Genomic DNA, 24,220 nt, shown 5'->3' on the forward strand with positions numbered 1-24,220 from the left:
CATTATGTATACTGAGCCAGGAAGTGTACTATGATTTTCTTTCCTATACTTCATTTTACTTTTCTGGGTAAAAATATATTTTTACTGATTTGTTTAGTCTTCTGTGCACCTAATGCTGTTTTTTAAAATGTTGCAATGTGTTGTCTAATGTTTGGAAGTATTTTTTCCAAATGTTCACACACATCAAAAAAAATATTGTTGGAGGGCCTGGAGATCTTCTCTCTGATCTGCTTTAGTTTAAACTAGTTGCTGTCTAAGCCTAATGCATAATTTGTTGTATCAGGATTTTACTTTGCCACTTTCTTGTGTTGGATGTCCTGTTTCCTGAACTGTGAGTTCCTCTTTTCTTGTTTTACTCCTTATTTTGATGAAACATGTCGTCTAACAACTTCCACAGAAAGGTTGATTCTTTTTTCACTTAGTGTAAATTTAAAACTGTATTTACTCTAATGATAGTTTGGCTGAAGTACATAAAAAACATTTTTCCTACGCATATTTGAAAGTATTATTTTCGTTAAGTCTGATGCCATTTTTGGTCCACTTTCTTTGTGTTTATGTTATTTTATTCTTTCTGGCAACTTTAATGATTATCTCTATCTCAGGTGTTTTGAAATTTCATATGTTCACCCATCATCCTTTTTTCATTCATTATGGTAGGAATTTGATAAGCCTTTGTAATTTTGGATATTTCTGTTTGGGGGAAATTTTCTTGTTTTATTTCTTTGGTAAATTTTCACTTTTATTTTCTCTGTTCTCTCTTTTTTTTTGAAACTCCTATTGATCTGACACTACTTCCTGCATCAACTCTTTTGATTGTATGGCATTTTCTTTCTTGCCTTCCATCTTTTTGTCCTTTCATTCAACCTTTCAAAAAAGATTTTCTAAATTTAATTGCTTATTTTAGTTGCCATATATTTAGTTTTGAATTGTTCTTTTTATTTGTTCTTCAGTTGTTTTGCCTTCATAGTTTTTTGTTCTTGTTTAATGGACATAACATTTCATACCTCTCCAGGGATATTAAATATATATTATACGTATTTATTTTGTTCCCAGCAAAGTCTCTGATGTCTCCTAGCCCCTTTCTTTATTCACTTGTTTATTTTGATCTGTCTGATGTAAAGGATGTCTTCAGTTATGTGGTGATCCTTGGCTGTCCATAAAAGTGAAGCGCTAAGTTTATCGAAAACCCTGTGTTTGGACAGGGACAGGGCTGCCTTGCATGGCCATACAGGTTATGCACTGCAGCACTCCACAGGGTACAACCCTGGTATATTTATATATACCCCTTAGTGCTCTCAAAATGTATTGATGTTTACAGTACTAGAAATTAAAAGTATGAAATTTTAAAAATACTGTTACTTAAAATGACAAATATTTTTCTGAAAAATAACTGTTTGTCAAAACAAAAGAAATTTAGTTAGAAGAATGAAATTGTTTTACACTTTTGTATATCTCTTTAATGTCTAGTTAAATAGAAGGAAACTGGATCCTCATGTTTCTGCATTCAATCTGTTGTGATATGTTATTTTGGTTGAAATATAAGAATACCCAGCCTCATCTAGTACTTTAATCTCTTCAGATAATTGTGATTATTCTTTTTTATGACATCAAAAGTAGACAAGTGGACTTTTTCTTAAGAGGTTTGTTGCAATGTGGAATCTGACTCCATATCACTGAACTTTTTGTACTCTATTACATTAAAATCTGTTGGTCTGGCTTACACTTTGATTGGCTCTTTTATCCACGCATGATTTTATAACAATGTGCATTTAGTCATTTGGAATATATTGGTTCACAAGTTACATAGATCTTCTAAGTGTTGACATGTTTCATTATATAATATCAGGTAATCACATTCATTAATATTAGCATTAATCTCATGAATAGTGGATACAAATTATCCTAAAATTTAATTTTTCCTTGAATTTTATTACTGGCAACAAATACTGTCGGTTGTTTTCTTTGATGTGACATGCTCACTTTGTTCAGTTTTGAAGAAAATGCCTCCTAAATACTCAAGTCTAAATATTCATAGTTTGACAGTCATTCTTTAAAATAAAAATCATGTTCCATGAAAAAAATGTGGCCAAGTTCAGCTTGCAACTCAGTCACAGACCCAAGTGTTTTTAGTGCGCAATAGCAGTGCTTTATGCATATTTGGTATTTCATTACACAGAATATTAAAAAGACATGCACTCAGTGATTGATATTTAATAAAATTAATTTTACTGCTGGTGTATGCCAGTGGAGAATACAGTGACTACTAGTGCAGTTTTGGTTCTATGTCAGTGCCTTGATTTGAGTTAAGATGCCAGCATTTTTACTCACCACTGCTTTAGTACCAAGAATTTTAACCTCACATGCCTCGTGAAAGTGTCTTGGAGGCCCCATGTGTCTGTGAACCACACTTGGAGAACTGCTGACATGGATTATATTGTGAAGGTTGCCTCATGGATTAGCGTGCTGTACAGCCTGCACAGTCTGCATGACAATTGTTTAGACTTCAACATAGGAAAATCAGTTGCTGAGCTGACTGATTCTTTGGTAGGGAGGATGCTCTCAAAGTCTTTGAGGCTGATAATTTTCTCCAAAGAGGAATCTCCTAGATTCCAGCTGCGGGTGGTGGGGTGAAGAGTGGTTCCTCTGGCTGCTAGCATTCTGGGAGCCAGGCAGAGAGATAAATGTGGGTCCTTTTTTTCAGTTTATGGACCTCTACTAAATTTTTCTGTTTTCTTTCAGTACCTCATGCCTGCCCTTTGCCATTCCTGGTGTTCACAAGTGTAGACTGTCTCCAGTTCACAGAGTTAACCTTTGGCCTAAGTGGTAGAGGAAAGGATAGGTACCTGTTGTGTGAGTTGGGGAAAGAGCATTTAGATTTCTCAGCAGTATTCATACTTCATTTTTATCTTTTATGTACTGGATAGTGTACTGAATTTCTCCGAATACCAGATCTCTTATGTTCTCTGGGAAAACTGATTCTCTTTTCCTTGCACTCCCTGCTCAGACATTTAGTTGTAACTTCCTCCACACTGTGAAGTCAATTTCCGTTCCTCCAGCTACTATCCATCTAAAAATTTGTTGACATCTCTTTGACAGTTAGTATGCTTTGATGTTTTCTTGGTCTTTATGAGTGAAAATATTTTATTTCTTTGCCCTCATTTTAGCAGGGCTTTTGGAGAGTGAGGAAATATTACATGTACGTGATTAATACACCATATCACTTTCACAGATTTGAGTCAATCACTATTGTGGCTGAGCTGGACCTAGTTTTGAAACTTCACCGCTTACTGTAGTATTGCCTTGGGTTTTCTACTTAACCCCCACAGTCTTTATTCTTATTTGTAGAAATGGAGTTTATAATATCTAATATGAGGATTAAGTGATGAGATAGTGAATGTAAAGTTCTTAACATACTACCTCATGCATCATATATGCTCAATAATTTGTAATTGTTATAAACTGTTAGGCTGGCCTCATGCTTACTGAGGTTTTAGTGTATTCTTTCCTCACCAAAAAACATTTGAAATAAGCAAAATATTTCATTTGTCTATTGTTTAATATTACTAGGTTTGACAATGGAAGGGTTACCATGGCTCCAAATATAAAATCATAATTTCATAAATGTTTTATCTAAGTACCCATATTTAATATGTGTGTATAAAATACTGTGGATGACACATTCAAATTCAAGCTGTGTTTTACTAGTTTTCTATTCAAGTAATTGTAATTATGGCCCATATTTGAAAGAATCTAAGGAAAGCAGGTATTGTTATAACTGGATAACTGTTTCATGTCCTTGATTCAGAAGCTTTTGGTACACTGAAATTCTTACAAGTTTTTTAAAAAACAATTTTTAAAATCATGCTTTTAGTTATGAGAATTATTTTAATACATACTTTAAATTAAGAAAATTTTTTTCTCTTTAGTTTACTAGGTAGCACACTTAAGTTCTTTTTATCTAGAAAGTTTAGGGTAATAAAAGTAGTTTACTTTAAGCTTAGTTTTGAATATAAAAGAAAATTATTATTAATCATTTCAGGAAATTGCAAGACCTAATATGGCTGAAGGAGAAACAGAAACATCAAATTCTGAAAGGTAAATATAAGGAAAAACTGAATCTCATGAAATTCATGTATATAAAATGATACTTGAGCTGTGTTATATTTCAGTTAATTGGCAAAAGGCTATTTAAATTTTGTATATGGTGTTCCTTTTAGTAATGGCTTTTAATTAAAATAAAATTTTGAAATATTAATATAACAGAAATATACTGCAGATCCTTAGTTTTGAAATTTTAAACATGTAGAATACATTTTATAAGTTGTTAAATTTTTTAAAAGTACTTAAAAGTAAGTAAAATGTTAACAGATTTTAATTGCCTCTATTAAATGAAAATAGTTACAAGATGCTACAGGTTATAAGATGGTGACGATTCTTGCAAATAGGTAATTTTAATATCTTATTTTTTAAGTATTTTCAAAAAGCTGTAAAGCTACTTCTTTGGTGGGATCTCAACATAAAAGGTTCAAAATTCAGGGATTGGTTTTTAAAAATTTAATGCTTGAGTAGAACACTGCAGAACACAAAAGATTTCGCAATTTTTTTTTTAGCAAAAGAAAATCCAACATTCTAATTAGAACTTTATTCCAGCTAAAGGTGATTTTGTCTTTTAGATTAAGTACTTTCCCCATTTCTATCTTTATGCTGTGTGTTTTGTAGTAGGCTGCTTGTTAACCTGATGAGATTAATTAATCTATTGCCTCCAAAAAGAAAATTATGGAGTAAGACCTTTTGAAGATGTTTCTTAGACGTCACTAGAAAAATTATCTAGCCCTGGGACTTCCTTGATGGCCCAGTGATTGAGACTTCGCCTTCCAACGCAGGGGGTGGGGTGGGGGTGTGTGGGTTCAATCCCTGGTTGGGCAGCTAGAATCCTACATGCCTCAAGGCCAAAAAAACAAAACATAGAACAGAAACAATGTTGTAACAAATTCAATAAAGACTTTAAAAATAGTCCACATAGAAAAAGAAAAGAAAAGAAAAATTATCTAGCCCTTTCTTCACCTAGCATTTTTCCTAGAATTCTGGTTGGGGAAAGTTAACAAAAATTCAAATAAGGATTTAGAAAAAGCAGACTAGTCACATCCATATTTTTTAACATTTTCTGTAAATTATAGTTAGTTCAATAAGATCTGAACAAAAATAAGAATTTTACAAATTTAAATGAGAGAAATATTATAATTTTTTGCAGATGATGTAATTGACCTGTATGATCCAAGAAAATGAGCTAAGAATGATTGAAATTAATCAGGGTATTAATTAAGGCAGCTTGGTGTAAAATTCAGAATCTTTACGATATACCAATAACATGTGATTACAAAATATAATGGATAAAATTCACAGTAATAACAAGATGAGAAAAGTGCAGCATCTATTTAGAAGATTTCGAAGAAAAAACTTACTGAGATAGAAAGTAATATATTAGTAACTTACATGATAGGTCATTTCCCAAATTAGTTTATGGTTAATGAACATTTAGTTGAAAATCCAAATTGGATTTGATTTGGAAACTAGTGGTGTTTAACGTAAGATTCATATTTTTCTACTTATTAATACCATAATTTTAAAAATCACAGCTGTGTTAGATATTAGGTTGTTTCTGTATTCACTATTTTAAACATTGTTTTAATGAGCATCCTTGTACAATTATCTTTTACTTTTTCAAACTATTAATTTAGGGAGAAGAGTAGTATAATGTAGGTGATTTGCCCTATTAGATAATAAAGTACAATGTTAATTTCTAATTGTTAAAACTGGGTGGTATTGGCCTGTAATAGTCAAAAGACACATCAACAAAATAAATAGCAGAGAAACAGCCTTTTAAATATAATTTAGTAAATAATAAATGACTATCTGATAACATTGCTTTGATATTTGGCAGTTCATTAGGAAAAAGTCTAAATTCCAGGTGGATTAATGTAAGAACTAATATAAATGTAATCATTAAATTTCTTTTTGTTAAAATAAGCATTGTTACATCGACATAAGGGACTGGAGAGCCTCTTAGAAATCTCCTGTTTCTAAGACTCACAGACATAGAAGACAAACCTTATGGTTACCAAAGGGGAAAGGGTGGAGGAGGGATAAATTAGGAGTTTGGGATTAACATATACACACTACTATATATAAAATAGATAAACAACAAGGTCCTACTATATAACATAGGGAACTATATTCACTAAATAGTTTCTGTTAACACACCAGGGTAAGAGTAAACACAGAGACAGGTATACACATAAGCATATATGTATGCATGTTTTATATTTACATATTTTTTAGGCATGTGTTTATGTTTTTATAAATTAGGCTGTTAAAAAATCAGTGAAATGTTTGTGAATGCTTAGTTGATTTTGCATAGGGAAAACACTCTAAGCCCAAGAGGACATATAAATCATAAAAGAGAAATAGGGTTTTTTCCACATCTATTCATTCCTTATTTAAATTACTCTTACGAATTAATAAGCACACTCACATTTTAACTAAAAATAAGCAAGGGTATGAACAGATAAAAATAATGATAACCAGGACTAAAACCAGTGAATAGACTCCTCAGGATTCCTTTTAATATGTGACTATGGAGTTTCTCACTCTGTTGCCCAAGAACATGGCCACCTCCTAAATTGTAACATCATGGCAAAGACCGGGGACCTCAATTTTTTTCTTTTTTTTTTTTTTTTGGTGGGCAAGTGTGCCTTTTTTTTTTATTTTTTAGAGAATGTCTTTATTTTGATAGTGTTCAAATACATTGTATTATGAAGAAATAGATAATAAATAGCTTTATTTTTTCAGTAAACAAGATGAAGCTTCTTCAGAGGAAATAAAAAATGGATGTGATGTGCATTTATTTGAAGGCTCATCAACAACAAAAAGTGAAGAAGGTGTATCAGGTTCAGATAAAGAAAATGATACCTGTCTTGAAGACCAGGAAACTGGCTCAAAGAATATCTTCAGTTATGATTCAATTATTGATGCAGATAAGGTGGAAAAGGAAAAACAAATAGAGCACATTTGTCAGGAAACAGAGTTGAAGAGGTGCCAAAGTTCAGAAAACTTCATTGCATGTGATCAGACTGAAGATTGCAATGCCAGTGAAGCTAGATTTTCTTCGAAGAATATTAAGGATTTGCAGTTAACATCTGGTGATGTTAGCATTGATCAGTTTTTGAGAAAAAGAGATGAACCTGAATCTGTTAGTTCTGATGTTAGTGAGCAAGGCAGTATTCATTTGGAACCTTTGACTCCATCAGAAGTGCTTGAGTTTGAAGCCACAGAGATTCTTCAGAAAGGTAGTGGTGATCCTTCAGCCAAGACTGATGAAGTAGTGTCTGATCAAACAGATGACGTTCCTGGAGAAAATAGCCTTAGCACAACAGAGACAACAGGAGACCTGGCAGATGAAAAAGAAAGAAGTTGAAATTAATTAGGCATTCTAAGTTTTAGTGTACCAACGATAAGAGCATTTGGAACAGTGCTATCAGGTGAGCTCAGTGGTGCTGTTGCAGAGTGCAGACATAGAAAAATGTGAGGGAGGTCATTCATACACTTTACCTGTATATTCAACCTAGGTTATTAAATCAGTTCATCATTAATAGCATGATTAGTATGAATTTCCAAGAAGTTTTTAAGACATGAGTAAGATTTTAATGAAAGTTAAGTTTGCAATGAAAAAGTCTCATTTAGCAGTTTTCGAGGTTATGGAACTTGGTGGTCAATATGAATTGAATATTAGAATATTATACTAATAAAGCTTTTGAAATTTCCATCAGTTCTAAACTAAAAGTCTTTATTACCTGTACATCCTTTTCAATTAACTTAAAGGAAGAGATTTGGAAACCACATACCTTTTGGGAATAATTGATTTAAAATAATGGCCGATTGGCTTTGTTAATGAAGGCTTCATTTTGAGTATGATACTGGTAAATGGAGCATGTTTAGAATGCTAAATTAGTTGATCTAATGAGAATTTGGATGAACATAAACTTAATTTTGGATATAATATAACATTCCAGACTGCCAGAAGCATGTAAACAGAATATTTGAATCTGTGTACCTCCATACAAGTGTTAGCCTGCCAGGCTGTAAGCTTACCTTAATTAAACTTTCAGTGAAAGTGAAATTATTAAAATAAAAATTTATATTTGTGCTTTTTGTCAGTGTGTAAGCTGTGCAGAAATCCCTTGATGTACTAGTTGTATAAAGTAGAAACCCATTGTTGAAACTCCTGTAGCTATTATGCTCTTAATATTGTTTTAATGATCTTCTTTAGAAATAGACCCATAAAAATGGTCTGGAAACCAAACCAAAGTATGGATTAATGTAGATATTGTAAAGCAGTAAACTGAAAACATGTCCTGGCATGAATTCAGCCATGTTTAAGTGACTTCTTCTGTAATTGTAAAATAGAAAATTCAAATGGGACCTAAAGCAGGATGTAAAAAATTGGTTTGGGATATTTAGCCTAATTTATCCATAAGATGGCTGCTAAATTGATTTTTTCAGTTTTTTTATCATATAGAAAATAATAGATATAGAAATGAATAATATGAGTAACAGTAGTTTGCTTTGAAGTACTAATAAACTTTTATTTAAAATGCTACATTTTTACTTCTTAAAATGTGCTTTGAATTCTTAAATTTTGTTTCACTGAATGTTAAATGTTTAAAATGGCTATTAAAATTCTGCTGTATATAGTAGTTTTTGAGTAAATATTTGCAATAAAAATCTGTCCCTGAATAATTTTATTTTTCAGAAAGCTGCTTGAGTCGGATTACCTTTGGCGCCTCTAGAAATTGTATATTGCTCAAGGAAATTTCATGTTAAAGTTAGTGGTAGATTTTATTCCGTATTCTTCAATTGATGCATGATTTATTTTAAATTGAGACAAAGTACAGGGGGAAGAACTGCTAGTATTTACAGAGAATTGATTTGCTTTATAAATTCTTCTACTTCAAGAGAATTATAATTTAATATTATAGTTTTCTATCTGCTCAGTAAATTAAAGAGGCTAAATAGGCAAAATATTTTATTGACTTATTTTCTTGAATATTTTTGAGGGTGGGGGCAAATATTTTTATCTTTCCTGCTCCCAAGAAAAGATGGGATAGAGGAACTTATTAACTGTCATCCTTCACCTTGTTGAAACATAAATCTATAGCAGAGAAGACTTTTGGAGTAAGGGGAAGAAAAAATCTGTGTAAGGACCATTTTCTGAATCTCATTCAATTAGTTGCCAAGGCTGTCACCTAATGCTTCAAAAACCTAGAGCACTGTACCAAAATAAGTCTCTAAGTGACACTGTAGTCCCTTGTGAGCTTTGAGTAGTTCCTTCTCCTGCCCCTACATACTTACAGTAGTGGTACTGAAAGTACCTGATCAATGAATAGTTTATACCTATCCACTGTGAGAAAAGGAACTTGTACCAGACTATAAATCCTTCATTGAGAAAGTCTAGCAATGAAAACAAAAAAATAGTTGAAATAAACATTGTACTTGCTAACATAGTTGGTTTCTGTTTTCACATAATCTCCTTATCTCATTTCTGATCAGGAACAAACAATTCAGGTATGCAAACCAAACCTTTGAGTAGCAGTGCTTTAGCACAGTGGTCAGCAAACTTTTTCTCTGTAGAGCCAGATAGTGAATAATTGTGGACTGTGTGGTCACAATTATCCAACTCTTCCTTATAGCTTAAGAGCACCTATAGACAATATGTAAATGGTAGCCTGTTTGTGTTCCAATAAAACTTTATTTACAAAAACAGAATGTTGGTTGGATTTGGCCAGTGGACTGTAGTTTGCCACCACCTGCTTTAGAGTGCTGTTTTGTCTGGGCAAATTGTGCTCAGGGACTGAGATTTTCTTTGCCAATAACTTATTTAACACCAGTTCACTGTGAGAATTATAATTTATAAAAATAATATTTCGCAAGCCGATACCATACAGGATAATGTCTGTTAATAAGCTAATAAAGAAATAACATACTCCAAACTAATAATAGATTGATTACACTGTTGTTCCAGGCAAAGAGGAGATGAAAGAAAGTCCAAATTTAGTTGAGGTGTACCTTTCCAGGAATTGGTTGTCTGTAGAGTCAGTCCTTCCAACTAAAAGCTGGGTATCAGCTGCCAGCGTAGGTCTCTTGCTGCTGGGGCACGTAGCTAGGGGGTGACAGTACCGGTGTCGGTAAGCAAGCTGGGCTGTTCCAAATGTTATGACTCCAGGGACCATTACATGACTTACACCACTGCCTACCAGGAGTAGCCTTGCCAAGGCAGGAACAGATGTCCCTTCCTCTTCCTGAGACTGCTGCACAGTTTAACACTGCTGAGGACCAAGAGTGGCCTGGCCATGGCAGGAGCAAGTGTCTCAAGATCTTCACAGAGCTATGTAAGTCAGCAAAGAGTAGCCTTGCCCAGACTAAACACTCTCGGTAAGTCCTCATAAATTCTCGGTATTTAAAGTTTAAGTGTCCATCACTCGATAGCTGCTCTTCCATATGTTCGTATTGATTATCCTCCCCAGCGGCACCCCTTAATGGCTGAGCTGCTGAATGCTTATCAACAACAGCAGATGTTGATGACATCATCCTGGCACAGCTTCCTTAGTGTAAACAAATTTACCTGTAGATCAAAACAACTTCACTTAAGTCATAAACAAGTGGATTTGAAATCATAACAAACCAATACACAACAAGCACTTAGACTTTCTTGATTGACTATGAAAGCCAGTGATGCACTCAAGTGACTCTTTGCCTAAGAACTAACTACCAAGGTGCCTTACTGTATTATAGTCTCCTGTTACCTAACAACAGAATTATGATTGATTACATGTGCAGTTCAGTGACGTTAAGAAACGTTCATTTTGTGGATACACTTTTAATTTACGTTGAAAATCTGAATGCCATATTTATTTATGTTATTTTTTCCCCTTTGTATCTCTCCGATGTTTTAGGAAGGAAATTGTAATTTTTTTCACCCTATAAATTTTTAAAGAACTATTCTAAACATTTTTTAAAAGGAACTGACAAGATATGAGTCACCTTGTTTCAGCTATAAGTAAAAAGATATCTGGGCAATTACTTGTCTAAGGTTACAAAGCCAAGATTTGAACGTAATTTGATCTGATTCTGAAGTTAGTGTTTTCTACCACATCTATAGTTCCTAGCATTTATACTGAATGTCCCTTTTAAAAATATATCAGTTTTTGCAAATAACCCTTCCATTGATGGTACTAATTACAGTTTTATTTATTATTCCTACAGTGATTATATGCATATGGAATGGAGGACCTCTTAACCTAAAGAAGAGGACCTACTGATCTCTTTTACTAATAGGAATTGAGGAATTTTACCTCAAGAGGAGGGGTTAGTGAATATTCTATTAACAGGAAAGACAGCATGTGATTTAAAGATACACTTTATATAATAATTATAAATGTTTTGACATCATTACATTTTTTTAGGCTTCTGTAATGTCATTTTAAAATTATGGTTGATATGATCATTTTTGTTCCATCAAACTTGTTACTCCAGGATCACTCACTTGTACTGACTTCAGTGAATTAGGACTTTTGTATGTATACAGGCACTAAAAAGAATTGCAAGTGTTTCATTTTTACTAGATTACTATAACACTAAGACTTGTTTTTTCAGCTAAAAATAAAACACAATTTACCTATGTCTAAGCATTAAAAGAGAAATGATTATTTTAAAAATATTGTTTACTAATGAGGCATATCTGCCAATCCATGTACACAAAATGAATAGTCAAATAGATTTTTTTAAAGTCATGGTAATGTTTAATTTTCATCTCAAAATCTATAAACTCAAAGATACTTCACTTGGATCATCTTGTAAGGAATTAAACACATCTGTAGCAGCATCTGTAACATCATCGAGGGATGAGGTGTCCTGGGTGAAATTACTTTTACAGTTAGCTAAAGGTAACTTTTAATTGCTTTTTAAAAGTATTATAAAATCACTTTTGTTATTTAAAAGAATATACTATGCATAATTTAGTCTTCTTTGATGACACAGTGGGTCATCATTATGGAGATTTTTGGACCAAGCTATAAATGAAGCTGTAGCTGCAGATATTAATGGCCTGAATAACTGCTGATCACAGAAGTGACCTTGGATTTCGGTTTACAGAAATATTTCAGGTACATCTAGGGTCATTTGACTTTTCTAAAAACAGAACAGAAAAACTGACTACATTACTCACCCAATTCAACCTCTTTTTTAAGATGAATTTTCCCTCTTAAATACTAAAGTAAAACTTGCCATTTGTGGAGAATTTGGTAATTATAAACTGTAGTTTTAAGCTTTCAAAATATTTTAAGCATTTACGCACTGCCTTAAAAACTTGATTTTAATTGCTCTATATCAGGGGCTAGCAAACTATGCCCCACAGTTGGCTACCTTTTTTTGTAAACAAAATTTTATTAGAAAACAGCCATGTCATTTGTTTATATATTGTCTGTTGTAGCTTTTGCACTACAACAGCACAGTTGTACATGACAGAGGCCGTATGGTCCGTAAGTCTCAAGGATTTACAATCTGGCACTTCAAGACAAAGTTTGCCAACCCCTGCCCTATATTTTTGTATGGGTATAATCATAACTTTATAACTGTTCTTTTATTTTCACTATTATAGACACTGCAGTGAAGCTCTTATTCCATAAATTTTGGTCCATATTTTATTTACCTGTACTAAAATTCTAAAGTGTATAATTTATTAGATTGAAGAGTATTCAGTTTTTAAATTGAAAAATAGAAACCCATACTTATTTTAATTATCATACCATAGTACTTACAGAAAGCTTCTTGGTCCAGCATTAACTTGTAGGAGTTAAGAGTTTATTCACCTAGATTTTTTTCTTTGATTCTTCAAAGTCAGCTTGTTTTTAGCCTAATGTAGATTTTCATTCCTGCTATTCACCAAATATTTCTAGTGTGTGGCCATATGACTAGTTTCTGGCCAGTGAGTTGTGAGTGAAAGTGACTTCTGGTTTCGAGGATTTAGTTGTTAATGTGAGACTCTTTAGAACCCTCTTTTCCCTCAAGCATGGTAACATTTTTACTATTCAGATGGTGATTGCTATATCAGGCTTGGTTCCTGAGGGACTATGAAAAGAGCCTTCCTGTTTATTTAGATACACATATAGCATGAAGGAGAAATAGCATTTTTATTTTAAGCTACTGCAGTTAGAGAATTTTTGTTCTACAGCATAACTAAGTCTCTCCCTACTGATGTAGGAATTAATCCTGAAAGTGGATTGCTGCCATTAGAAGAAACACAGCTGAGCTACATTACACCAGTGTATTGCATTGGCTTAGGTGGCAGATGGCAAGGCTACATGTGGTGATCCACATTCTGCTATGGTGAGAGATTTGGTAAACTTGACTGTAATAGCTGAAAGACAAATGGTGTACGTAATGAAGTTGTATCTCTATTGGAAGAGTTTGACTAACAAAATGTTAATAGCATGTTTTGGTTACTATATTGGCTGCATTTGACAACTTACTCTGAGAAAGAAGTGAACTCAGATGAGAAATGGTAAGATTGAAAGTGGGAACAAAAGAGAATAGAAAAAGTCCACAAATCCAGATACTTGCAGGGTTGGAAAAGGCTAAACTTCTCACCCCCAACCAGTAAAAGGAGAAGGCCTAAGCAAGAAAACTTAATTAAATTATGAATATGGCCATCATACCAATTAATTAGATTAAAGAGAGGCCCCGAAGTGTTTCTTCTATGTGTAAATTCCTTCACGGCATTTCTTGGGAAACACATATTTTTCTGAATTTCAAGACAAATCAGTCAAGAAATCGATGAAACAGGAAAAAGTATTGTAACTTTCCTATGAGAATTAAAGCTAAGTAATGAAGTTAGAGCCATTACTGGTTTGCAGGAATCCTCTGAAGTCAAGCTCAAAAGTAAGACTAGGGAATGCTGACAGGTGGAGTCCAAGAGTAAAGTCAACATTTCCAGGAACCACAATAGGAGTCCACAGAAGAGAAGTGGTCATAGTCTGATCACTCAGTCATACTTGTAGCTATTGCCATGGTATAAATGTGTATTCATACCCCTGTCTGCTGCTAATGGTGAGTCATTCTTGCAAGTAAAATAAAAATTAGTAAGTTTATATTCATAGGATACTTTATACAAATCCCATCAATGGTCTTCCAAAAATAACATGTTGTGGAAGCAAAATAATTCCATAAATTATCAATTTTGACTTGTGATTCTGTGTGGTGTTTTTACTTTTGAGAGGAGAGCCAAATGTAACATTAGTCAAGTAACTACCAAATAAATTTATTGGCACTTCCCAGTGTATGATTATTTGCCAAAGGGTGCTATTCTTTACAAATACTTAAACAATAAATGCAAAGAAAAGAAGTAAATGTTGTGGAACATTCTGAAATGAGATCAGAAACTGATCTAAAGTCTAAATTAGCAAAAGCACTATCAATTGCAACAATAAGACCAAAATCTGGGCTAGCAGACAAAATATTTTTTATCATTAAGAAAGGAAAAGAGCTTCTATGAAGTAACATGTAACCTAACACCAACTTGAAGATGTTTTTGGACAGTCCCTAGCAACTTCACTAATATCGATGCAAAAATGAAAGAAGAATTTCTACGTCTGGAATAGTTGTTATAAAATAAAGATAAAGACTATCAGATAGGGCAATTAATGTGTTGTATCTTTTTAGATTTCTTTTTAAAAAATTTTATTGAAGTATAGTTGATTTACAATGTTGTGTTAGTTTCAGGTGTACAGCAAAGTGATTCAGTTATACATATATTCATTCTTTTTTTCAGATTCTTCACCTATATAGGTTATTATAGAATATTGAGTGTAATTCCCTGTGCTATACAGTAGGTCCTTGTTGGTTATCTATCTTATATATAGTAGTGTGTGTATGTTAATCCCAAACTCCTAATTTATCCCTCCCCCCGACATTTCCCCTTTGGTAACCATAGGTTTGTTTTCAAAATTGGTGAGTCTGTTTCTGTTTTGTAAATAAGTTCATTTGTATCATTTTTTAAAATTAGATTCCACATATGATCGATATCATATGATATTTGTCTTTCTCTGTCTGACTTACTTCACTTAGTATGATAGATTGCATTTTAAGAAAAACTTTTAAACAAATATTTGTAGTGCTTCCAATTTAACAAATGATTTTTATTGGCATTTTTGTTAGTTTCCTTTATTTAATGTTTTCTGTTATCAAATATCAATGTCAGGTAGATATAATGGTATTGAAGTATATAATCTTGTCCCAATACATTGGTTCATGTTAATAAACATTTATTATTATGTCTTTTTTAACAGAAAATATCTGGAACATTTAGTATAACTATCACAGAAAAATGATTCAGTATTTATTTTGGTCACTCATAACTATTTTAAATATATTAAGTATGGTGCTATGAAAAATATAGAATGACAATTCTGTGTAATTTGGGGATACCTGAGAATTCCCAGAAGTTTTCATTTCTCATTCCCACATCCTAAATATTAATACCTGTCAGGAATTGGAAATACCAATGCCCAGTAATTTGTTCAGATATATAAAATGGCTTAGGAAACAGTTGCTAAAACGTCAGTCTTCTACCAGTGCCTGATGGGCTCAGGGTACTCCAGTCAAGTGTAAAGAGGAGCTGGGGGGAGCACTTCTTTAAATTTGTGGGTGTGAGTATTGGCTCACTGCTGACTGCAGTCAGATAAATAAAAAGCAAACATTTTGAGAAAGTTGAACTGTCAAACCATGAGCCTGGACTAAAAGTTTATGACTGATCAGCTCAAAATGACCCTTGGGCCCCCAACTTTCTACACGGGGTAGCAGACAGAGAAAGTTGCTTGGTCCCCAAATAAAACATATTCCCCAATGTCTACCTCTGTGGTCAAGAAGGATAAAGAAAAAAGGAAGGACCTCCTGGATGGTGGGATCAATAACTTTGGACAGCAATTGATTAGAGATCCCCTTCCAGCAAGCAGAGTCAGGTTCTCATCAAGGAATTTTTGCACCACCAGAGTAGTGTCCTTGTAGCAGAGAATTGTTTTGGACCAGTGACTGAGTGTTTCCCATCTTTCTCCTTCAGGATAGGAGTGTTTATTTACAGTTTTTCTATCTCTGTTTCAACCTTGTGTGTGTAGAGGACAGCTTTTTAATTCATAGGATAACCAATCTAGAGGAGACTAGTGCATACTATCCCCTGATTTAGAGACTAGCAAGAGATACTGAACTTTGAGCTTGATGCCGTTGATTTAATGGTACTGTTGAGTTATCTCTCCTTCGAAGAGAAGGAGTGTGTTTTGGCTATAAGAAGGAGGATACACTGAATAACTGCTGACCAGAAGCGTGCTCTGTGATAGTCATTAGGGCTCTTCACCTTGTAGTTACAGTAGTTCTCTCTAGAGAACCAGACACATAGCAGGATTACACTTCCCTTATGGTTGGGTGGTGCCATCTTTCTGGGTCTGGCCTGTGAATTGTGGGCTCCACTTCTGAACTGGAGAATTGAATTGCCAATTTGAGACTCTCTAGATGCCTGTCTTTCCTCTAATTTGTTTATTGGCAACGCTTGAGTTGGTGGTTGCTCTGTCATTTGAGTAACTGTGATGAAGAGAAGAATCACCTTCCCAATTTGCAGTGGACTTTTAAAATGAGTAAGAAATAAACCTTTTTGATTTTAGTAATTGATATTTGAGGGTGGTTACCATAACATAATTCTAACCTATCCTAACTGATAAACTTAGTAACATTGTGAAAATCTTTTCATGCCTGTGCCTGAGGACCTATTAGAATTTTCTAACCTTTTTAGATCTATCTCAGCATTTCCTATCTTTTACTATTATCCTATTGCACAGTAATTTTATATTAGTCCCCCTAAGGATTTTTAAAAATTGTTTTATTGCATAATTTAAAACATAGTTTTAGAACTTTCACTTCTGACCAACTTGTAGTAATAAGGACTGGATTTAACCCTCCCCTCTGAAACAAACAAAGCAACATGAAACTGGTTTTCAAGACAGTGATATCAGGAAAGACAGTGATCCGTGAGAGAAAACAAATTAGGTGAGCCTTATGATTACCTCAGCTTACTTCTTTGAGAGCTTCCAAGCTTTAACACAGGGAAAGGAAACTGAGACAAAAACTGGGAGATTCCCTAGGTTGAGGAGACAGAGCTGAGAGTCTGGAGAAACCCAGGGAGTTCGAGTTCATAGGGCCAAGTCCCAAAGAGGAGAGAGCTGCGCAGAGAGATTTGTAGTATTCAGCAACTACCCAGGGCTAGAGAAAGGACAATCTGAAAGGATTAGGGGGGGTACAGAAACAGTGCATATTCCTACCAGACGGAATGAAAAAAAAAAATTATAATTCATGGAGCACTGGGTAGAGAACTCAGGAAGTTGTTACTATGGGAGTAATTAGCCCTAGGCTGAGCCCTGCTCTTTACCCAACTAACAAATCATAAAAGCAAGACCTGAAAGGGTTCAATAATTTACATACAAGTGTACTGTATCCCAGAACAAAATTCAAGAAGATATATAGGGATACAAATATATCTAGCACCCACAAAGGTAAAACTCATAGTGTCTGACATCCAGTTAAAGATTACCAGGCATACAAAGAGGCAGGAAAACATGACCATAATGAGAAAAACAGCCAGTCAAAACTGACCCAGAACTGAAACAGATGTCAGAATTGGGACAGGATATTAAAACATATCATATAACTATCTTCAAAAAGTTAAGAGGATGTTAAAAAGACCCAAATTAAGCTTTAGAGATGGAAACTACAATGTCTGGGATAAAAATTATGCTGATGGAATTAATGGCAGAGCAGACATAGTGGAAGAAAAGATCACAGAATTTGAAGACACAGCAATAGAAACTATTTAGTGAGCCGTGGGACGTCAAGAGGCCTAATATTTTCTAAACTTGAAAACTCTAAACCCCCAGATCCAAGAAGCTCAACAAGCCGCAAGGGATTTGATGATACATGATACATGAAGAAGACTCACAAAGACAACATAATCAAATTGCTTAAAACCAGTAATAAAGAGAAAAAATTTAAGAATTTTAAGCAACCAGATAAAAAAAACAATGACATACAGAGGAACAAAAATAAGGATGACATCAGAATTCCTTAAAAGTACTGGAAAAAAAAAAACAAACCCTGTAAACCTAGAACTGTATTCCCAGCAAAAATGCTTTTCAACCAAAGGCAAAGCCTGTGAAAATGTACCACCAGGAGACCCACGTTACAAGAAATGCTAAAAGAAGTCTTTGGGGCAGAAGGTAGACACCTGAGATCAAATTACTTAACTATGTTGCTCAAATCATCTATAGCTTTACTAAATTTTTTTTCCCTTGATCTATCAGTTACTGAGAGAAATATTTTAAAATCTGACTCTGATAATGGATTTGTATATAAGCTGTAATTTTATCAACTTTTGCTTTGAGATTATATGCCTACAAGCTTAGTTTATTTTCCTGGTGACTTGAGCCTTATTATGTAGTGACCCTCTATATCTCTAGTAATACTTACAATTTACAGGCATAGCTTGTTTTATTGTGCTTTGCTTTATTGCACTTCACAGATACTGCATTTTTAACAAACTGAAGGTTTGTGGCAACCCTGCATCAAGGAAATTGGCACCATTTTTCCAGCAGCATTTGCTCATTTCATGTCTCTGTGTCACATTTTGGTAATTCTCACAGTATTTCAAACTTTTTCATTACTGTTACATTGTTATGGTGATGTGTGACCATGATCTTTGGTGTTACTACACAGCTCACTGAAGCCTCAGTTGATGGTTAGCATCTTTTAGCAATAAAGTATTTTTTAATTAATGTACGTACATTTTTTAGGCATAATGCTATTATTGCACACTTAATAGACTACAGTATAATGTAAACATAACTTTTATATTCACTAGGAAACCAAAAAATTCATGTGACTCACTTTATTGCAGTGATGTTGAACTGAACTTGCACTGTCTCTGAGGTGTGCCTGTATTTTGTTTGATACAGCTATACAAACTTTCTTTTGGTTAGTATATTTTTAATATTTATTTTCCCACTATTATACTTTCTGTAGCATAAAATTATGTTATTAAAATTCAGGGACTTCCCTGGTGGCACAGTGGTTAAGAATCCTCCTGCCAATGCAGGGAACTCAGGTTTGAGCCCTGGTTCCAGGAAGATCCCACATGCCGCAGAGCAACTAAGCCTGTGCGCCACACCTACTGAGCCTGTTCTCTAGAGCCCACAAGCCACAACTACTGAGCCTGCATGCCACATATACTGAAGCCCACGTGCCTAGAGCCCGTGCTCCGCAACAAAGAGAAGCCACCACAATGAGAAGCCCGTGCACCACAACAAAGAGTAGCCCCCGCTTGCTGCAACTAGACAAAGCCCGCGCGCAACAATGAAGACCCAACGCAGCCTAAATAAATGAATTAAATAAATAAATTTATTTAAAAAATCAATCAGATAATCTTTGTCTTTTATTTATAGCATTAAGTCTACTGCATTTATGGTACTGATCAATTTTTCTATTTCTAGAAAACATATTTCTGTTGCTATTGCTTTATTTTTTTATCTTATTGTCTTCTTTTGAAGTATCCTTTTTCACATTTTTTTTTTTATTCTACTGGTTTTGGAAGTTATATGTTCTATATTCTATTTTTTAAAAATCTTTTTATTGGGTAACCCAAGAATTATACCATATATCCTTAATTTTTTTAAGTTTAAAGTTAATTATATTTACCCTTTCCCCAAACAGGAACTAAAAATACTTTTAGATTCCACTTGAGACCACATACCCTTTTCTAACGGTAACCTCTGCTAGTCAGTCAGTTCTAATCCACTACTGCCAGTCAGAAATGCAGACTCAGGGGCTTCCCTGGTGGTGCAGTGGTTGAGAATCTGCCTGCTAATGCAGGGGACACGGGTTCAAGCCCTGGTCTGGGAAGATCCCACATGCCGCGGAGCAACTAGGCCCATGAGCCACAACTACTGAGCCTGCGCGTCTGGAGCCTGTGCTCCGCAACAAGAGAGGCCGCGATAGTGAGAGGCCCATGCATCGCCATGAGGAGTGGCCCCTGCTCGCCGCAACTAGAGAAAGCCCTCGCACAGAAATGAAGACCCAACATAGCAATCAATCAATCAACCAATCTTTAAAAAAAAAAAAAATGCAGACTCAGAATGGGATATGAGATCTCTTGATTTTTAAGTGTTGGCCAAAAATGTGTAAACAAAACAAAAACATGTTGACAGTTCATCAGTTATAAGCCTCTGCTAGGGTCTACAAAAGAGGAAATTTCATCATGGCTCTATTCAATAGTGGTTACAACTATTTTCACGCAGAAAGCCTAACTGTAGTCCCTTGCCACATGTGTCATGCTTTTTTTCCCTGTTAGGTAAGAGAAATAAAAATTTTAGTAGTCTCTGCTTGCCAATTATACCATATATCCTTAGTTTATTAATGAAGTTAATTACTGTTAACCTATTCCTAAATAAGGATGTAAAAACACTTTAATTCCAATTGCCTGTGGAAGACTACATGCCCCTTCTAAGGTGGTAGCTGTGAGTTAGTTGCAGTCCACAACTGACCACTAGGAACATAAGCTCAGTTCTTGATGTTTAATCTGCTGGGTTTTTTTGTTTTTGTTTTTTGTTTTTTGGGGGTTCTTTCTTGGCCAATGTGTTGTCAGCCAGTAGTTTACAAACTGTTTGCAAACCAGAAATGGCTGACAAGCAGCCAGTTTTTAGCCTCTGCTAGAAACTAATAAAGAGCTAATTATAATGTTCATTCATTCATTCATTCAATACATGTTTATTGGGCCCTATGATGGTTAATTCTATGTGTCGACTGAGCTAAGGGATGCCCAGATAGCTGGTAAAACACTATTTCTGGGTGTGTCTGTGAGGGTGTTTACAGAAGAGATTAGCATTTGAATTGGTGAGCTGAGTAAAGCAGATGGCCCTCCCCAGCGTGGGTGGGCATCATCCAATCCCTCCAGAGCTCAAATAGAGCAGAATGGCAGAGAAGGGTGAATTTACTCTCTCTCTCTGCTTAAGATGAGACATCCATCTTCTCCTGACTTCTGACATAGGCACTCCTGGTTCTCAGGATTTCCAACTCAAATTGGAACTATACTATCATCCCCCCAGTTCTCAGTCCTTGGAACTCAGACTGAATTATATCATGGACTTCCTTGGCCCTCCAGCTTGCATATGGCAGATCCTGGGGCTTCTTGGTCTCCATACCATGTGAACCAATTCCTATAATAAATCTCCTCTTACATATATTTCTTTCTATATATCCTGTTGGTTCTGTTTCTTTGGATAACACTGACTAATACAGGCCCCTAGAATTGTCATGTACATTAATCCTTTGTTTTGTTTTAACCACTTGAGTAGTGCCTCCAAATGTCTGACAGAGCTAATTCTCTTTAGAGGACCCCACCTTCATTTTAGGCCTCTAAGAATTTCTCATGAGAGAAATTAACCTATCAGGTTCATTCAGATTTACCATCATATTTACTAGTTTATTCTTCATTCCTTCTTGTATTTCAGACTTCTATCTGGGTTCACTCTCCTTAGCCTGAAGTACATCCTTTATACTCTTCAGGGGGCAGTTTTCAGATTGTAGATTCTCAGCCTTTGCCTGATGAAAAATGTCTTTATTTTAATCCTCATTATGGAAAGTAATTTTCTGAGTATAGAATCATATATAGAAGAGTAATTTTCTTTCAGCATATTAAAATACCATTTATTTTTTCTGACTTCTGTGTTGCTAAAAAGTCAGCTGTCCATCCTATTGTTGCTCCTTTTTCTCTGGCAACCTTTAAGGTGTTTTAGTCTTTTTTGCTCTGTAGATTCATAATGATATGTTTAGGTATGGGTTTTTGTTTATTATCTTTCTTAATTTATTAGAGTTTTTGAATCTGTGTATGGATGACTTTCTGGAACCTTTTCAGCCACTGTCTGTTCATTTTCAGCATTCGTTCCATTCTCTCTTTTTAAAACTCTGAGTAATGGGGCTTCCCTGGTGGCACAGTGGTTGAGAGTCTGCCTGCCAATGCAGGGGGCACGGGTTCGAGCCCTGGTCTGGGAAGATCCCACATGCCACGGAGCAACTAAGCCCGTGAGCCACAACTACTGAGCCTGCGCGTCTGGAGCCTGTGCTCCGCAACAAGAGAGGCCGCGATAGTAGAGGCCTGCGTGCCGCGATGAAGAGTGGCCCCCACTTGCCGCAACTAGAGAAAAGCCCTCGCACAGAAACGAAGACCCAACACAGCCATAAATAAATTAATTAATTAAAAAAAAAAAACAAAAAAAACTCTGAGTAAGACTTTTCTTACTCAGACTTTTCTTTTTTTTACTCTTTACTTCATTACTCTTAACCTTTTTTTTCTTTTCATGTTCATTCTGGGCTACATTCTACATAACACATTCAGTTCTTCCAATAATATCTTTCCCTGTATCTAACCTGCCATTTACTATATCCGTTGAATTTTTTAAGTTTCAGTTATTATATTTTTCATTGTAGACATTCTCTTTGAGTATTTCTTCAGTTCTGCTTGTGATTTACTTATTATTTTCAAACTCCTTGAAGCATATTAAGCAAAATTATTTTCATGTCTGAATATTCTCATCTGTGAAGTTTTTTCAGCTCTGATTCGGCTCACTGCTGTTTCAGCTATTCTCACTTATGGGGTCTTATGTTGTTGATGTTGATTGCTTTTGTTTTTATTGTGATCTAAGTGTTAATTTTCCTCACATGGTAATTTTTAGAGGCCTGAAATGAATGAAGTTTCCTCCAAAGAGGATTAGATTGTGTCAAGCATCTGATGGTAGTACTAGTCCCATCACAACTTTTAATTCATGATTTGAGGTTTTATGGACTACCAAAATAACAAATTCAGGCTGCAAACCTGCTTGAAGGCCAGCTTGTGAATACAAATTCTCAGGGGAAATCTTCCCTACTCCCAACATGCCACAGTTCTCAAACTGATCATTTTTCTTGCAGTCCCAGTGGTTGAGGGAGTTGGGGGGGTGGTATTTTTAATTCACCTTTACACTACAGAGTAGACTTCTGTGGTCTTGGTTTTGTAGGACAGTCTCCTATTTGACATAAACTTTCTTTTCCTTCTTCAGAGTGAAGGCTGTAAAAACTGATGCTCAGGTTCATCTTGTTCAGCAAGTGACTCAAAGCAGAAATCAACTTCAGTACTCAAATTCTCAAATTTTCTGCGTTCCTGCCTTCAATAAGTTTTCTCCTGTGTTCCTTCTTTCTTTGTAGATTATGGACCCATTTAGGAAGATTTTTTTAAATATTTGTCCAGACTTTTGGGTTATTTTCAGTGAATTCTATTCTTGGCTTTCTTTGATAATGTTAATTTTCATCAGGTGGTTTGGAATTTTCACCTGCAGATACATTTTCAGTGGGAGTATTTTTCCTCCTCTCGTTTTTTCTGTGCTCACCCTTCCTTATTTGGCAATTTTGTGGTGTCCCCCCTCTACTCATCCAGGACCCTAGTCCAAAACTAGGCCTCCATGGCTAAAAACTCCTGCCCCAGAGTGGTTTGGGGCTATAGCTGGCCCTGTATCCAAGGCAGTACGCAGCTTTGCTAAGGTCTCTGTGCAGTTTTCTATGCTTTTCTTACCAATAATAAAGTTATCCCGGTTTACATAAGCAGTTATGTCAGGCAGCAATCACCAACTATTTTCACACAGAGAGCCCAACTATACTATGGTTCCATGCCACATATGGAGTGATTTTGTCACCTCAGAGTAGTAAACGCTCCCAGTGGCTTCTGGCTGCTTCCTGGACCTAGAAATCTGCAAGGCTGTAGCTTTAGCTACATCTTTCCGTTGATACTTTGTTGCCTTCTACTTATGACCCAGAGAAATTCTTATTTTGTATTTGAGCAGGAGTCAGGCTTTTTCTTATTGTTAATTGAATCTATAATTCACATATGTAGAGCAGGAAGAGAGTTTAAAGTGTGAATTTACCACACTCTTGACCTAAAATGTCCCTTTCATATTTCTCTAAGTTTATTTTGTTGTCCTCTTTCTAGCTTCTTTATTTGGATGCTTAGATACTTTTGAATCGTTCTTGTTTTCTAGAAATTAGTGTA

At 34.9% G+C, this 24,220-nt stretch overlaps 1 protein-coding gene across 7 annotated transcripts in view; it reads left to right on the top strand.

The window, feature by feature from the left end:
• Positions 1-11,611, top strand: part of ZNF280D (zinc finger protein 280D) — a 123,583-nt gene extending 111,972 nt beyond the window's left edge. For 4 of the 7 annotated variants that reach the window (XM_059913213.1, XM_059913211.1, XM_059913212.1 and 1 more), the window contains 2 exons: positions 4,040-4,095; positions 6,850-8,753. In XM_059913213.1, the coding sequence (XP_059769196.1) occupies positions 4,040-4,095; positions 6,850-7,474 (681 nt within the window). In that variant the 3' untranslated portion in view covers positions 7,475-8,753. Of the gene's footprint in view, positions 1-4,039; positions 4,096-6,849; positions 8,754-8,809; positions 8,882-10,279; positions 10,917-11,319 lie in introns of those variants that run through there. The other 3 variants (XR_009500824.1, XR_009500825.1, XR_009500823.1) reach the window with 3 other exon arrangements.
• The last annotated feature ends 12,609 nt before the right edge of the window (positions 11,612-24,220 follow it).

This window comes from Balaenoptera ricei, chromosome 2 (genome assembly GCF_028023285.1).
Source record: "Balaenoptera ricei isolate mBalRic1 chromosome 2, mBalRic1.hap2, whole genome shotgun sequence".
In the NCBI taxonomy this organism is placed as follows: Eukaryota; Metazoa; Chordata; class Mammalia; order Artiodactyla; family Balaenopteridae; genus Balaenoptera; species Balaenoptera ricei.